We start from the raw sequence: 15,760 nt of genomic DNA on the forward strand, positions 1-15,760 counted from the left end.
TCCACCATGGGGAATAATTCAGCCGTGTTTTTAGTAGAACATGATGCGTCCATGCACGAGTGACCCGATACTGTGGGAAACGTTAACATCGAGTACAATAACTAACTTGGAGAACATCTAACTGATTCGACAGATCATACTTCACAATGCTCGCTTGATTATGTAACACACACTTGCACATACCGCATACAATAGCTTCCCTCGCGTGTAAAAGCTCGTAAGGACAACTACTCCATAGCGGACAATTAAGTAGCAACCACTAGGACTAGTAATACACATGTATTCGGTGTGTGAAATCGGTGCTCCGTACAAAATAAGATTCGACTCCACACAAAGCATAATAAAGCCCTAAAATACTACTTATATGTCTACTCATTTGCATACTACATATACAGAATACACGTCATGTACGTACAAAAATGTAAAATACATTTTACCAAATCCGATCCACCAAATTCAAATTTTGTTAGAGAGAGGCATGCACTTTTAAATTAGACCAGAGTTAAGACCTGAATGGTTATCCATCGGGCAGGAGATGAGGAACGGGGGGAGCGAGGGGCAATATAAAAGGGGGGAGAAGAGGGGGCGGCGAAGGAACAACTCAGACAGCCAATAGGAGAGAGAAATGCCCACCACCTTCCTTGGATCCACCCTTAGCTCCCACCCCCACCCCAAACACGCCACTCCCCTATCCTCCCTCTCTCTTCCTCTCCCATTGAGTATTATAGTCTTGGTCTATTCGAGCCCTACCAGTAGCAGCAAGGCGAGGGAGCGAGCGACCGAAGCAGAGGTGGTGGTAGTAGGGAGGAAGCAACCGCAGTGGGGGAGCGAGGGGGGGGGGGGAGGGAGATCTAGGCGGCGAAGGAGGCGCGCGCAGGCAGGCCGGCGTCCATGGGGGTTCGCTGCTCCAAGCTCTCCGCCTGCTGGTGGCCGCTGCACTTCAAATCGCCCCAACTATGGGAAACCACGTGTTTTGGTGAGTAACAAGGTGATCATGCTTGAATAGATATGGTCAAAGACATAGTGGCCATCGACAAGTTGTCCTAATTAAGAGGGAAAGAAGACACTCCAAGCTAAAACAACATTGATGGCAATACTAAAGAAAATATGGGAAATAGTGTAATATAAGGCAGATAATAGGGTGGACTAACCATTGTTCCAATACTAACCCATTTTAGGTTTGACCTAGCACTAATATCTATCTTGAGGTAGTAATGCAACACTACCTCAAATCGTTAAACCTACACTATCTAAGGCAATGTTGTATTACTACTCATTAAATCTATATCAATGTAAGGCAACATATAATAGTATTTTTGATATCTAAGTTAGAGTTATCCACCATCATTAACACTCAATTATAAATATTACCTACATCATCAAGCGAGGGGGAGAGCCCCTAGTATCTAAGTATGGTGGTACAATAAAAATTAGACCAGAATTATTGTTGGCATTTTAAGGCAATAATGCAGTACTACTTCTGATAGCAAGATGATATAACATCCGCAATAACATTACATGTTTTTTCTGAGAAAAGTGTTATGGCCAATACGTAAGGATTGATGTATTACTACCTAAATATCAAAGTATATGCCATATATTCATACATAAAAGCAACATTGTAGAGTGTTACGATTTGGACATCGGGCTTTAGTGGGCCCACTTTATTTTATTTTTGAAAACATAATACTTAATACTCCCTCCGTCCGGAAATACTTGTGGGAGAAATGGATAAAAATGGATGTATGTAGAAATAAAACACGTCTAGATACATCCATTTCTCTGACAAGTATTTTTGGACGGAGGGGTAGTTTTGAAACAATCTAAGAAGTATTCCTTTGATATATGGTTGTATTTCAAACATGTGAGCTATTTCATTAGGTGAAACTTCAAATTATTAAGAGTTAGCAAATATAGTGGCATTGAAAAGAAAGCTAGTGGGATCTTGTTAAAGCAAGCGGTTATGTTGTTGCATGAGTTAAAAGTTTTTTTTGTATAAAGGTAATGTGAATGTAGAATTTAAAAGCCCCCTATGTGCTCTTTAACGTTCAAAACAAAGGACTACCTTATTTGGTAACCGTTCGGTGCTACTTCCAGCATAACATGAAACTTGAATTGCATATATAAAATCTGATATAATAACATCTAAAGTCCATTAAACCAATTGCATATATAAAATCATATATAAAATCATATATAAAATCATATATAAAACTTGATTCGGTAATACAAAGTATAACGCTCAACTACTTTCCCCCATGGGGAATAATCCAATCGTATAGAGCATGATGCGTCCATACATGAGTGGCACAATACCGTGGGGAACATTAACATCGAGCACAAAAATTAACTTGGAAAACATCTAACTGACTCGACAGATTAAACATCACACGTGCTCGCTCGATTCTGCAACGCACGCTTGCACATACCGCATACGACAGGTGCCCGCGCGTGTAAAAGCTCGTAAAGACAATTACTCTGTAGCGGATAATTAAATTAAGTAGCAATCAGTAGGACCGGCAACGCACATGTATTCGGTGCGTGAAATCGGTGCTCCGCGCAAAATAAGATTCAACCCCACACAAAGCGAAATAAAGCCCTAAAAGACTACTTATGTGTCTACTCATTTGCACACCACATATACAAAATGCACATCATGTATACATACAAAATGTACAAAGCATTTTACCAAATCCGATCCACCGAATTCAAATTTCTCTAGAGAGAGAGGCATACACCTGGTCGATTTTAAACCCAGATGACCAGAATTAAGGCCCAGATGGCTATCCATCGGGCAGAAGATGAGGAATGGGGGCAGCCAGGGCCAATATAAAAGGGGAAGGGGGTGAGGAGGGGGCGGCGAAGGAACAACAGGGGAGGAGAGCGGAAAGCCCACCACCTACCTTCCTTGGATCCACAACCCACCCCCCAGCCCCCACCCCACACACGCCACTCCCCTCTCCTCCCTCCCATCGAGTATTATAGTCTTGGTCTATTCGAGTCCTACCAGTAGCAGCGAGGCGAGAGAGCGAGCGAGCGAGCGAAGCGGAGGGGGTGGTGGTAGTGGGGAGGAAGCAGCCGCAGCGGGGGAGGGAGAGATCTAGGCGGCGGAGGAGGGGCGCGCGGGCCGGCCGGCGTCCATGGGGGCTCGCTGCTCCAAGCTCTCCGCCTGCTGGTGGCCGCCGCACTTCAAATCGCCCCGCCTCGGTAAGCAAACCCGCCCCACCAACCGCTCCCCCCGCCCGCATTGGCCGCTTCCCCTCCCTCCCCGCTCGCCCTCGGATTCGGGCTGCCGTTCTCCTCCCCCCGTGCTCGCCGACGCGTTTCGTGTTTTCCGGCGGAGGGGAGGGCGGCCGCGGCCCCGCATTTGGGGGCCCTGGTCTCCTCGCTTTTTCTCCCGGCCAATTCCTCGCTGGCTGGCCTTGTTCCCTCCTGTTCGGTGGGTGGGGGGCTCGATCCGCCGCTGATCCCGACGCGCGCGCGCACGCGCTCACCTGTTTGTCTCCGTGCCCCTGCAGAGAACGGCGCCGCCGGGGAGGACGGCAGCGGCGTGCCGGTGTTCGCCGAGTACAGCCTCGACGAGCTCCGCGCCGCCACCGACGGCTTCGCCACGGACCGCATCGTCTCCGAGCACGGCGAGAAGGCGCCCAACGTCGTCTACCGCGGCACGCTCTTCAGCTCCGGCGCCACCGTCGCCATCAAGCGCTTCGGCCGCTCCGCCTGGCCCGACGCGCGCCAGTTCGTGGTTCGTGCTCCTTGCTTTGCTTTGCTGGATCATCTCGCCTTGTGTGCAGTGTTCGACTGGCCTCTGCTGCAGGGTCTGGATTGAGTTTTGCTTCCGTTTCTGTGCGCGCAGGAGGAGGCTAGGGCCGTTGGGCTGCTGCGGAGCGGTCGCCTGTCCAACCTCATCGGCTGCTGCTGCGAGGGCGGCGAGCGGCTGCTCGTTGCTGAGTTCATGCCGCATGATACCTTGGCAAAGCATCTCTTCCACTGTATGTCTGTTACTCACTTCTTTCCTTGTTCCAAGTGTGTTGGGTGCAATCACAAAACAAATGTGGTCCATGCTAGTGTTGTTTCTGGATTTGATTTACTAGTGTAGGTAATTTATGTTTTTCACACTTCTTTCCATGTTCCAAGTGTGTTGTATGCAATCACAAATGTGGTCTATGCTTGTTCAAGTGTGCTGGATGCAATCACAATGTGTTCTATGCTTACTGTTGTTTCTCTAGATTTGGTATATGGTAATGCAGGTAGCTTAAGTAGACCCTGTTGCTAATTGTTTGGGTACAGTCCTACTCTTGTTATGTTAGACTAACCGGATTAGTTATGCCTTTATATGCAAGAGTAGTTTATAGAATGTGCAATTAATGATTCATGAATGTGATTATTGCACGATGGCATGGACTTACTTGCTACATTTGTTTTGGTTCTCACATGTTTATCCTTGGCAAAGTACCTATGATAGGACCATTTATGTTTTGGTTCACAGGCGAAATGTGTTCAGGGCATTTAATTTTGGTTCACATGTGAAATGTGTTCAGGGCATTTAGCATTAATTGTTTTCCTTAAGAACTGCTATTTTGAACACGGTATTCCATTTTGCGCTCATGGTTGTTATCCTTCTCAGGGGAGACCAAACCATTGAGCTGGGCAATGAGGGTGCGAGCTGCACTCTATGTGGCCCAAGCACTGGAATACTGCACCCTCAAAGGGAGGGCTCTCTACCATGACCTGCATGCATACAGGGTCCTCTTTGATGTGGTGAGTCAGTACTTGTTCTCCTTAGCTGCTTTGCTTCCTAGCTGGGATCGTCACAGTCAAGATATCTAATATGCTTTTGGTTTCTGCTCGGTGAATTACAGGATGGCAATCCTAGGTTGTCATGTTTTGGTTTGATGAAGAACAGCAGAGATGGGAAAAGCTACAGTACTAATTTGGCTTTCACACCTCCTGAGTACCTTAAGACAGGTAAAGTGTGTCATACATACACAAGTGATTCAGTGAACATGAACGTATTTCATAAAATTTGTCATGTTTGCTTCTGATTAGAGGCTGAAATTCATCCGCTTATGCTGTGCAGGTAGAGTAATCCCTGAGAGTGTGGTCTACAGCTTCGGTACCATCTTGCTTGACCTCCTAAGTGGGAAGCACATTCCACCAAGCCATGTAAGTGGAAATCATGTTGAAATTTGTGCATTGACATTGTTGACCATCAACTTTATCCAAGTAAATGATTGACTTATCTCTGATTTGTAGGCGCTTGACCTTATCAGAGGAAGGAACATCACCGTGCTCATGGATTCTTGCTTGGATGGTCACGTCTCCAGTTCTGATGGAACAGAAATGGTGCGGTTAGCATCACGCTGCTTGCAATATGAAGCTCGCGACCGGCCAAACCTGAAAGCAGTAGTGTCTGCTCTTGCAAGCCTTCAAAAGGACGCTTCTGTAATGTTCCATCCTACTGATAATTTTCAATAGATTTATTGGTGTTCTATAATATTGAAAGGTTCCAGCAATAACACAATCCTCACCAACTAGCTGTTAAGCTGCAAATTCCAACCAGTACAATGTTATTTTGCAAGGAAATTGCTTATTGTCTTCAGTGCAACAGAACTATCATTGCTTTCTTTCTAATGTTATCTGAGAACAATCACACTGCTCTGGTCTCTGCAGTGTATAAATGGACTTATCCTGTCAAACCATATATGCAGTTTTGTTTCCATAGATTTCTTGGTGTCAATAAAGCGAAGCTAAATAAATTACTCAATTTCACACTTAAATTGACTGTTATACACAAATATCAGTGATCTTGGTTGCACATACTCATCACAATTTGCACCTGTTTGCAGAGACTGTGTTAGCAATAGTCAAAACTGCATACGACAGATGTGTGATTATGAACATTATTAGCATGCAAAAAAAGTTGGGACTTTGTATAATTGGCACTTTATTAATTCCTTAGCACTCAACAAACTACACCTGGGCTGGTATGCTACAATAAATGGTTGCCAAGCATCATATGGGCCACTTAGAATGTCATTGACCCAGCAGGTCATATCTCTTTCCAGCCTGACATGGGCCAATGCCATATGTATCCACTGTTCAATAATTGATTTATAGCTTCTCGTATTTCTGATCTGGAAGATACTTTGCTTAGCCCGAACAGCACATACCGCCCTGTTGCTTGGGGTCCAGCCACCCTCTCCTGAGCAGCAATGTTTTGTGTTACATACACTTTGTAGTAGACGGACTTATTCTGTCAAAACATATATGCAGCTTTGTTTTGCTTATAACAAATTATGTAGTTTGCCTGCTCTGAAGTATATGGACGGATTCACTCTCTCATATCACTTATGTAACTTTATTGCGTTTAGACAAAAGTTATGCACCTTTGCCTGCTTAAATAGTTCTAACTAAATCTTTGTTGCAGGCTCCTTCACATACTTTACTGGGCATCTCACAGGACGCTGTCAAGGAGAATGCAGAGCAAGTTTCATTTTCTGCTACTGAGAAAGCTTATGCGACAGCGGACCTTGAGCAGGTGCATGAGTTACTGGAAAATGAGGGATATGATGAGGATGAGACAGCAAGCTTTAAGGTAAGAGTACTTGCCAGTACATATGACTTTGCCCAGAGTGCAAAATCTAAAAATACACCAAACAAGATAGTTGGGACCATTTAGTTTTTGTCACCTTTGTTCTTTTTATGTATTGCTTTAACTGATAACAGTGAGTACATATGACTTTTGAATGTTTGGAACTTGCAGGTGTCTTTAAGCTCGTGGCCTGGCCAACCATCTGAGAGTATTCAGGTCAAGAAGAATGGAGACGATGCTTTTCAATCCAAAGATTTTACCACTGTGCTGGAGTGTTACTCAAGGGTATGTTTTTAAATTATCATGTCTTGGGAATGACTGTGGGCATGTTAAACTGAGATGTGATGATGTGCTGCATCTGCATTGTTCATTTCAAGCCTAATTCCCAATATAACAGTTCTTTTGTTGCATAACATGGAAATATGAATTGATCCAAAGCCGATTTAACACAGTAGCTTAGAGACAGTGTTAAGCGTGCGATTTACACTTTTGAGCTGTGGACATTTTGCAGTTTATCGACACCGGTGCAATGGAGTCCCCGACCATGCTAGTGCGGCGAGGCTTCGCGAACGTGGTGCTTGGCAGGATGGAGGATGCTCTGGAGGACGCAAGGAGAGCAGAGGGGATATCACCCGAGTGGCCGACGGCGCACTACCTGCAAGGGATGGCGCTCATCGGGCTCGGCATGGAGCTCGACGGCCACGAGAAGCTAAGGATAGCCGCCTCCTTGGAAGCCCAGAGAACCGGTAGGAACTAGGACTGTATAGAGCCGCTGCCCGCGATGACGCCTCCTCCTCTCTTCTGTACCTAGGTCGCCTGCGCTTTTGGGTGTCGTCGGTCCAACCAGATATGCATTGCTTCGCAACCAGTGGCAGTAGGGTTGTTTTTTGGCCTCCCCTAACTTGAATTGGAGTCTCTCCTTCAGTGGTTTTTACAGCAAACTCCTAGGCTGGCAGTTATTACCCTCTCCGATATATCCGTATAAGTAAAAAAAAATATGGGCGATAGCGTTCCGTGGATTTGAGATTGTAAATTTGACCTTATTGTAGTCTTATGTCTCTCTAAATTCATGTATATACAGAACTCCAAAGAGTACTACTGGTGTCTCCAAATTTATCTGGCGTTTCAAAACTTCGAACTGGGCTTCCAAGATAGCCGTCTCCAAATTCATCAGGCGTCTCCTCTCTGCTTGCATTACATATGATCTGCTATGCGTGTAGCTGCGCAAGTGTGTGGTCCATATTTTGGTGCTAGGATAGGGGATTGAAGATCGCATCCTGTGCTAGAACTAACTGACCTTCTCATTGTTGAAAATTCACCCAAAAAAACTGACCTTCTCATTGTTGAAAATTCAGCTAGCATATACTTCAGGTTTTTGAAGCGATTTTGAACAGGTTCGAGCAGTTGTTTTTGTGTGAATTTGAAATGGGGTTGCTTCTTCAAAAGCAGATGTGGGACACTTGTACAAATGTTACTCATTCAGTGTTTTTGAACTTATTTTGAAAAAAAAATCACAAAAAGATTTAAACTGAAAACCATTTGTGGCCTGTACACAATGTAGTGTCTCATTCGCCTTTGTGGTCTGCACGCAAAGCTTTTGCGGAACACACACTCATTCATGTGCACACAAACCATTTGTGAACATTCAGGGTTTTTGAATTTATTTTTAAAAAATCGCAAAAAGATTTAAACTGAGAACCATTTGTGGCCTGTACACAAAGTACTATAATCATTCGCCTCTGTGGTCTGCACACAAAGCTTTTGCGGCACACACAGACACACACATGTGCACTCAGGGTTTATGAACCTTCTGATGTTTTTTTCAGCTGAGAACATGACCATTTGTGGTCTGCACACAAAGTGCGATCATCATTTGTCTTTATTGTTAAGGACATGATATATTGGAGGATTTGTTTTAATAATGACAAGCTACAACATTTTTTGGGCCTTTTTCATTGTCATTATTGGCTTCCAGCTTCTCTTCTTGCAAAAGTTGTATCGCGATGGCCTTTGCACCAAGAATATATAAAAATTGATATAACGGTTCTGTCAGCGGCATTTTTTTTCCGTTCAATTTAGCTACTCCATCTTATCCATATTATCCGCATCTAGACATACAGTGCTAGATATATCCTTTTGAGAAAAAAGAAATCTACTTCCTTGATACATCCATTTGAGCGACAACTAATTTGGATGGGAGAGTATTCAACTGTAGCAAGTACTCATGTATGCCCAAGAATATACTACATCCATATCAAAATATAGGACTTTTTTATACAAAGGAGTATAAAAAAAGTCGCATAGTTTGATACAGGGGTACAGGTCTTTCGGTTGAGTTAGCAAAAGGAGCCAAAATAAATAAGAACCCTTGCCAGCAGACATTCAGACATAGCCACACAGGCACAATCATAACCATGAAAGGAGAAGCTTCGGCAACAAAATCTATCGAGCTGTACCAAATTATTACAGGCATGCGCCTCTGCCCATGATTCAGTGACACGGTACACCACTGGAAAGCACGACGCGCTGGGAGGTTCCCTTTTGAACAGTATATATGAATTAGTCAGTCACTCATGCTTTTACTTAGCGAAACGGCGAACATTCCAAAACAAAAACGGAGGAGAAACATGGCGACGGTATCCTGCTACAGAAAATGCGACTACTGCTTCTCAGAGCGCTCACATCGGGGTCTGCTGAGTCCCGAGCATTCCGCCGACAATGTTAGTCACCTGGAAAGAAGTATAGCCAGCATGAGGGGTTTGGCAATGTATCAAGGAATATGAAATTGCAAATGCATGGCACACCCCTGAGGTGACTAGCAGTAGTTCCACATCAAAACTATCATGGCAAAAAATGCATCTTCTCTGAGATATTTAAAGCAAGGAAATAGTGTTTTCTTGCCCAAAGCAGTAATGAGGCAGTGCTATTATTATTACTTTCTACAAAAACCACATAAGTGAACTTGCCTGCCAGTACTTTGAAACACACCGATCAATGCAACTGTTCTCTCCCATATTGAGTTCACCTTCTTTATGCCTGTTGAAACAGAACAAATCACAGGAAAAGGCCACTGTTAAATTCAACAGAGGATAAATCTTTCTTGTGGCTGTTAACCAATGGGTTACAACTAAAAGAGACGATTGATGGAAAGTTATACGCCAATTGACTGTTTTAACCACCTTAGCTGAGCCATGGTGAATTTTTGCATTATCTTAGCACATGAAAAAATATAACTGCAATATTTTGGTTGCTCATTTTATTCAAGTATAAACAGAAAATCAACAAAGCAACCCAGAACTAAGTAATGATGTGTCGAAATAATGGCAAGAGATAGAAAGACCAAGTACCTTTTCTCAATGCACTTCTCAAAACAGACATGTGTAAGCCTGCATAAGAAATTTTGGCACACATCATCAACATGTGTACAATAAAAAAGGATACAGAAATAATGTGGCACAATCTAATTATCTCTGAGCAAAAAGTGTACAGAGTGGATGATACACCATGGCGTGGTTGCTAAATACTCCCTCCGTCCGAAAATACTTGTCATCAAAATGGATAAAAGGTGATGTATCTCAAACTAAAATACGTCTAAATACATCGTCTTTTATCCATTTTGATGACAAGTATTTCCGTACGGAGGGAGTATTTGTTCATCCCGATAATAATGTCAGACATTTCATAAGACACTGCCTATGCAAGCGGATTTGGAACACACAAATGAAACACAAAATTCTCTCTTGTCATCGTTAATCTAGTTCAGATTACGAAGGAATAATGAGAACAAGTGAGTGTCTACTAAAAGCAAGGTACAGGGCATCTTGGTGTTTTCAAGTAATAGCATGCTAACATCACTAACTTAGCTGATGTTATCTATTATTCTGATCAAAGTAGGTGGTATATTGGAGTACATTAACAAGCATCACACACACATTGTTTGCAGCTTCATGGAAGATCATTCTATTAGGCAGTTCGACGATGTCATTATCCTCAGCTCATCAAACAGCTCTATTCATAGATTTTGGCACATAAACAACAGGCTTATAACTGTGAAACTACATTATGCAATTAAGAGTAGAGTAACATCAGTGCACACACATTATTTGCGGGTTCAGGGAAGACCATTCTATTAAGCGGTTCAACAGTGTCATTGTTCCCGGATCAATCAAGCAGTTCTATTCAGAGTTGCCGGTGCAGAGCATGGCAACCACTCGTCATAGCTGAAGGAGAAAGAGTTCCCAAGGAAATCACTGAAGCGGTAAAAACATTAAACACCAGGCTTATAATTGTCAAATTAATTTAGGCTACTCATCCGTCTGCAACGCCACGACAAGTGCAAGCAATTACTACTTCAGACTACATAAGTAACCTCATTGCATCAACCAGTGATCTGATCTGACAAGCCCCACCCAGGTGGTGGTACAGCCTGTTAAAGCAGCTAACAGGCGAATCACTCACCGGTTGAAAAGCTCGACCCGGTACTCCATCTCCTTCTCGGCCATCCCGAACATCTGCATCGCGCAACCACTGCCGTCAATTAACCTCATCACAAACTCGAAATCGAAGAGGATGGCGCACACACACAAAAAAAACTTGAAAAATCCGGTAGCAAAGATGGGCGCGTGTACCATCTCCTTCTCCAGCTCGCTCCGCACGTCCTTGGGGCCAGCCATTGTCGCGACGCCTCAGCCTGCACAGACAGAATCGCCGAGCGCACCGATCTAAGCAAGGGAATCGTCCGGGGAAGGCACGGGGGGAGAGAGACGGGGAGCGAGATGCGTCTCTTACCGGGAAGGAAGACCGGAGGAGGCCGGAGACCTCGCGAGCTCGGCGGCGGCGGCGGCGGTGGTCGAGATGCCGCGGTCGCGGGGGGGGACGCTGGAGCAGCGGCGAGAAAAGCTCTAGGGTTTTGCCCTCCTTCTTTCTTGGAGGAGGAGGAGGGGGGAGCACCTGCGCGTCCTCATATGGGCTTCGTTCTGATGCCACTAATGGGCCTACGGGCCCGAGGTGATAAGCGGCTCTGTTTTTGTTTTTGAAAAAAAAACAAATTAAATCGCTTCGTTCCCGAGCGGCTTGAGAGAGCTGGGAGCAATGAGCTTGGTGGTCTATCCACTCCTGCGGCTCCCGTGCCGCTGCGCCCTCGCGGCGGCGCCGCGGGCCGCCGCGGCGTCGGTGGTGTCGCTGTGGGCCTCGGCCTCGGCGGCGGACGGTGGGGACGGGGAGCTGACGGCGCGGGAGAGGCGGGAGAGGCGGAGGGAGGCGCGGGAGCTGAAGGCGCGGGACTGGAAGGAGGAGGTGGAGGAGCGGCTCATCCACGAGCCGGCGCGGCGGCGGAAGAAGCCGCCGAAGCGGACGTGGCGGGAGGAGCTCAACCTCGACTTCCTCGCCGAGCACGGCCCGCAGTGGTGGCTCGTGCGCGTCTCCATGGCGCCCGGCACCGACTACGTCGACCTCATCACCAAGGCCGTCGCCCGCCGCTTCTCCGAGGTCTCCTTCAAGGTAGTATCGCCCCTAAATCTCTCCTCTCGACCCCGAATGGAGCAATGGATCGCTCGTTTGGATCACTGGTCTGCTCTCTCACAAGCATTTTGCCGAACACCTGATGCGTAATGTGCCATGGCCCCATGGGGGTATGTGGATTGTGTTATGAGCAATGCCGCCGTGCAAAAAACTGATCACCACTACTTAAATTTCACATGCACAGAGCATTTATGCATAACAAAACCGGTGAGAATGCATTTGGCTATTGGTTGTGAATTCTCATGGCGACACTTGCCGTCGTGAAGTGAACCCAACGAAAGACAGCCTTCAACTCCCCCTCTTATATTTGCATAACATATATCTGCAGATTTACAATCCAGCAATCCAAGTGAAGAAGAGGCTGAAAAGTGGTTTGATCAGTACCAAGTCAAAGCCTCTGCATCCTGGGCTGGTCTTTCTGTATTGCACCTTAAACAAGGAGCTTCATGATTTTATCAGAGACACTGAAGGTTGTTATGGTTTTATTGGAGCCACAAGAGGTTCTATGTGGGTACTTCTCAACTCATTCATCAAACCTCTGTCTGAAATTTTATTTGCACTTTGCTTCGATGTTCTTGTTCGAATTATCCATGCTCTTGCTTAGATAGCTTGCCACCCTGGATTTTTCAAGTGTTTGCGATCTAGAATATTGATATTGTACAACCGTATGCCGTCCATAGTTTAGAATCATCCTTTAACTCACAAAGTGACAAACACACATTACTCAGTACCCAATTTACCCAAAACAACTAGCGTACCAATTTAATGATCCGGACTTCTTTCTGGAGCACAATGGTGCTATGTGCACTTCACATGAAGGTCTTGTTCGAAACAATAACTTGTTTGCTGTAATTGTAGCAGTGTATGAGTGATAGTAGATGTTCGATATATACAGCTGCTGATTGTATCTCATATATGTTGTATGATCAGTTTTCCCTTCTTGTGGCTGCCATTATACTGATACTTCCACCATGCAGTAAAAGGCAGATTAAGAAGCCTAAACCTATTCCAGTTGAAGAAGTCGAGTCGATTATTAAAAAGGAAAAGGAGGAACAAGAGAAAGCTGACAAAGAATTTGAAGACTTGGAAAACTGGGATAAGGGGTCTTTTGGTAAACCCGTTGAAGACTCTGAACTTATGTTAATTAATAAGATCAAGAAACAGGTCAAAAAATCAACTTCAAAAGATGCCTCCAGCAACGACACTTTTACGCTCGGTGCCAGCGTTCATGTTCTCTCCGGGCCTTTTGCAGGCTTCACTGGCTCTCTTCTGGAAGTAAATCGCAAAAATAAGAAGGTTAGGCTGATGACAGCTTCATAGTGAGCTAATTGCCTTGCTGTTCTCGGTTACCTTTTCTTCTCGTATTATCTGGTTATCTAAGAAGTATTTTACCTCCCACAGGTTACTGTCCAGATGACACTTTTTGGCAAGGAGAGCTTTGTAGATCTAGATTTTGATCAAATTGAGGCACTCAATACTTAATGGTACTGAGATTTGTCTGTAATACCTCAGCACTTCTGAATTCTGTTTTCACTTACCTATGACTAAGCACTGGAAAATACTCCCTCCGTCCCAAAATGTAAGACGTTTTCTCACACTAGTGTAGTGTCAAAAAACGTCTTACATTATGGGACGAAGGCAGTAGCATTTAACCAGCAGTTTCCAAGAATCAACATCTGGTACTCAACTTGCATCAGGTGGTCATAAAGTAAAAAGAGTACCCAGGCAGTAATGTATTAAAATCATTAGGGGTTTACTAGTACAAGTGGGGAGTCTCTTTCCCCTGGTTATGGCCTGAAAAGAATCATATGGGTAGAAGACTTGCATATTTTTCATACACAAAATAAATTGTGTATCTGGAGTATGTGACCTCACATGTGGGCCTTTGGGTATAGGATAGGACAATCATTCGTTATCATTGCTGCTCCCCCCAAGTGAAGTAAATCAAGTATATTTAAGGTTCTGCAGTAAGGAAATTTTATCATTGTTCCATGATATGTCAAAAAAGTTAGGGTGTCCATCAAATCGACTTTTTCCCCCACAGGACTTTCATATATTTGAGATCCTCTAAGCTTCGTGGGCATTTTTTCCATTCTGGTTTCTCATATATTTTCGGTTCTCACATTTGTTTTTCATGTCTGAACAGCTAGGCACAGACCAACTGTATCAGTAGTTTTGTTCATTGAAATAGAAGCAAAAGTTTTGTCAGTTGGGCCTTGGAGATATTGGTAAAGCACTTGGGTATGTGTATCTGTTGAAGACGCACCCGATTGGGCAACAAACAGAACAGAATAATTAGCCTGTCATCTACAGTAAACATTAAGCCGTAAGTACTCTCCATCACCATGTGTTTGAACAACTAAACGATCTCTGTGAACTGATCCTGAACCAAATTACTAGGTGGGGGCAGTAAACAGTTATATCGAATATATTTTTGCAGCCTTATTCATGTTGAAGTAACTAAATAATCTCTTCTTTCAGCCAGGCAGGTGTTTTGAACAAGGGAAATCGCCGACCAACACTTGGTTGCTGAAGCTCTACCTCGACCTAGTTCTATCATGTAGAGAGCAGTGTTTCAACACTTTTGTATTCTTTTTTGGCGCCATAGGCTATTTATTCATTTCATAATTGGTACATTCATCGGAGGTCATCAATGCGCACTTTGGAGGAAAAAAGAAGGCTGGTTTTCATCGGAGGTCATCATGTCCAGCAATCTTGAAGTGTGCTGCTCCATCAGCTTTGCTTTGCTTTCTGACAGAGTGGGGCCACTTTGGAGGAACAGTTCCAATTGAGTTGTTTTCATCAGTGTGCCATCCTTGAGACCAAAAAGCTTACAGTACAAGCTTCTTGCTTTCCTCCCCTCTCTTTTCCTACAGTTTGTGGCAATGTGCTGATGATGCTGGAACAAAGCCTGCAACGTCTCCACCTGAACAGATCTATCACCTTCACTCCTTTTTCATGCCCTGCTTTTCAATGACATGCATCGAACGAGACGCCTTCTTCTTTCTTGTTACCAGCCAAAATGTTTTCTTTTTAATTAATATTTTCAGGTACATCCATCTATCCGACAAGTATTTTCGAATGGAGGGAGTATATTTTTCATACAAATTGATCAAATCAAAGGTGATGATGGTAGGCCCTTCTTGTTCTTGCCCACACAACACACATCTCAGAATCTTGCATGTCTCGTCAGTCCTGCCTAAACAATCGGCCCGGTGCATTGTGACTGCACAGTGCAGCATCAATGCGCACAATGATGAGCCATCTGCCTCTCTTTTTTTTTGATAAAATTTTCTGAACGGTTATTGAAATAATAATGTGAAAAGGCCCTACACTCCGCGTTGAACGCATCAATGGCTTTCACCCACACGTTCATCTTTTCCTCAATCAAATCGCGTTCACGGTTCACAGCCGTCTCAGCAGAAGCTTCAAAAAAAAAAACGAACGGTGTCATCCTACATTTCCAAAAGTTGCTATTAAAGTAAACTTAGGTTTAATTGCTTTCTTAAGCCCAACCCTAATTATGTACACTAATACTAGGACTAGATCTAGGTACACAAACTATTCCAAAAGCAATGAAGCACATCACACATAAGGAAATCACAAACATAACCATAAATGGATCATATGAATTGATTTGACCAC

General features: G+C 44.3%; 3 protein-coding genes across 5 annotated transcripts; 2 read left to right on the plus strand and 1 right to left on the minus strand.

Annotated features, from left to right (window-relative positions):
* Positions 1 to 2,896: 2,896 nt before the first annotated feature.
* On the plus strand, positions 2,897 to 7,690 carry LOC123114057 (serine/threonine-protein kinase BSK5). Its single transcript, XM_044535418.1, has 10 exons — positions 2,897 to 3,207; positions 3,519 to 3,745; positions 3,857 to 3,992; positions 4,628 to 4,761; positions 4,863 to 4,968; positions 5,081 to 5,166; positions 5,257 to 5,445; positions 6,431 to 6,598; positions 6,767 to 6,880; positions 7,107 to 7,690. Exons 1-10 carry the CDS (start codon positions 3,141 to 3,143, stop codon positions 7,350 to 7,352), a joined length of 1,473 nt encoding a protein of 490 aa, XP_044391353.1. The 5' UTR covers positions 2,897 to 3,140; the 3' UTR covers positions 7,353 to 7,690.
* A 1,314-nt stretch (positions 7,691 to 9,004) lies between these two features.
* On the minus strand, positions 9,005 to 11,514 carry LOC123114059 (mitochondrial import inner membrane translocase subunit TIM10). 2 transcript variants are annotated; one of them, XM_044535422.1, is made up of 6 exons: positions 11,384 to 11,514; positions 11,224 to 11,285; positions 11,054 to 11,106; positions 9,943 to 9,981; positions 9,562 to 9,631; positions 9,005 to 9,324 (listed from the first exon to the last, which is right to left on the minus strand). In XM_044535422.1, exons 2-6 carry the CDS (start codon positions 11,266 to 11,268, stop codon positions 9,274 to 9,276), a joined length of 258 nt encoding a protein of 85 aa, XP_044391357.1. In that variant the 5' UTR covers positions 11,269 to 11,285; positions 11,384 to 11,514; the 3' UTR covers positions 9,005 to 9,273. The 2 variants fall into 2 exon arrangements, with proteins under 2 accessions (XP_044391357.1, XP_044391356.1); XM_044535421.1 differs by having other exon boundaries at positions 11,054 to 11,285.
* A 128-nt stretch (positions 11,515 to 11,642) lies between these two features.
* LOC123114058 (transcription termination/antitermination protein NusG) lies at positions 11,643 to 15,123 on the plus strand. 2 transcript variants are annotated; one of them, XM_044535419.1, is made up of 6 exons: positions 11,643 to 12,094; positions 12,444 to 12,622; positions 13,093 to 13,411; positions 13,517 to 13,599; positions 14,262 to 14,441; positions 14,597 to 15,123. In XM_044535419.1, exons 1-4 carry the CDS (start codon positions 11,687 to 11,689, stop codon positions 13,595 to 13,597), a joined length of 987 nt encoding a protein of 328 aa, XP_044391354.1. In that variant the 5' UTR covers positions 11,643 to 11,686; the 3' UTR covers positions 13,598 to 13,599; positions 14,262 to 14,441; positions 14,597 to 15,123. The 2 variants fall into 2 exon arrangements, with proteins under 2 accessions (XP_044391354.1, XP_044391355.1); XM_044535420.1 differs by having other exon boundaries at positions 14,601 to 15,123.
* The last annotated feature ends 637 nt before the right edge of the window (positions 15,124 to 15,760 follow it).

The sequence above is a fragment of the Triticum aestivum genome, chromosome 5B (assembly GCF_018294505.1).
Source record: "Triticum aestivum cultivar Chinese Spring chromosome 5B, IWGSC CS RefSeq v2.1, whole genome shotgun sequence".
Taxonomy (NCBI): Eukaryota; Viridiplantae; Streptophyta; class Magnoliopsida; order Poales; family Poaceae; genus Triticum; species Triticum aestivum.

What these genes read in the sequence shown, in the direction of transcription:
- LOC123114057 (XM_044535418.1), top strand. Translation starts at nt 3,141, where the DNA reads ATGGGGGCTCGCTGCTCCAAGCTCTCCGCCTGCTGGTGGCCGCCGCAC. An exon ending in AGCACATTCCACCAAGCCAT is followed by an intron (nt 5,167 to 5,256) that starts GTAAGTGGAAAT and finishes TCTGATTTGTAG; the next exon opens with GCGCTTGACCTTATCAGAGG. An exon ending in TGCTGGAGTGTTACTCAAGG is followed by an intron (nt 6,881 to 7,106) that starts GTATGTTTTTAA and finishes GACATTTTGCAG; the next exon opens with TTTATCGACACCGGTGCAAT.
- LOC123114059 (XM_044535421.1), bottom strand. Translation starts at nt 11,268, where the DNA reads ATGGCTGGCCCCAAGGACGTGCGGAGCGAGCTGGAGAAGGAGATGGTA. An exon ending in CGGGTCGAGCTTTTCAACCG is followed by an intron (nt 9,982 to 11,053) that starts GTGAGTGATTCG and finishes TTTCTTATGCAG; the next exon opens with GCTTACACATGTCTGTTTTG. An exon ending in GAGAAGTGCATTGAGAAAAG is followed by an intron (nt 9,632 to 9,942) that starts GTACTTGGTCTT and finishes CTGTTTCAACAG; the next exon opens with GCATAAAGAAGGTGAACTCA.
- LOC123114058 (XM_044535419.1), top strand. Translation starts at nt 11,687, where the DNA reads ATGAGCTTGGTGGTCTATCCACTCCTGCGGCTCCCGTGCCGCTGCGCC. An exon ending in TCTCCGAGGTCTCCTTCAAG is followed by an intron (nt 12,095 to 12,443) that starts GTAGTATCGCCC and finishes ATATATCTGCAG; the next exon opens with ATTTACAATCCAGCAATCCA. An exon ending in GGAGCCACAAGAGGTTCTAT is followed by an intron (nt 12,623 to 13,092) that starts GTGGGTACTTCT and finishes TCCACCATGCAG; the next exon opens with TAAAAGGCAGATTAAGAAGC.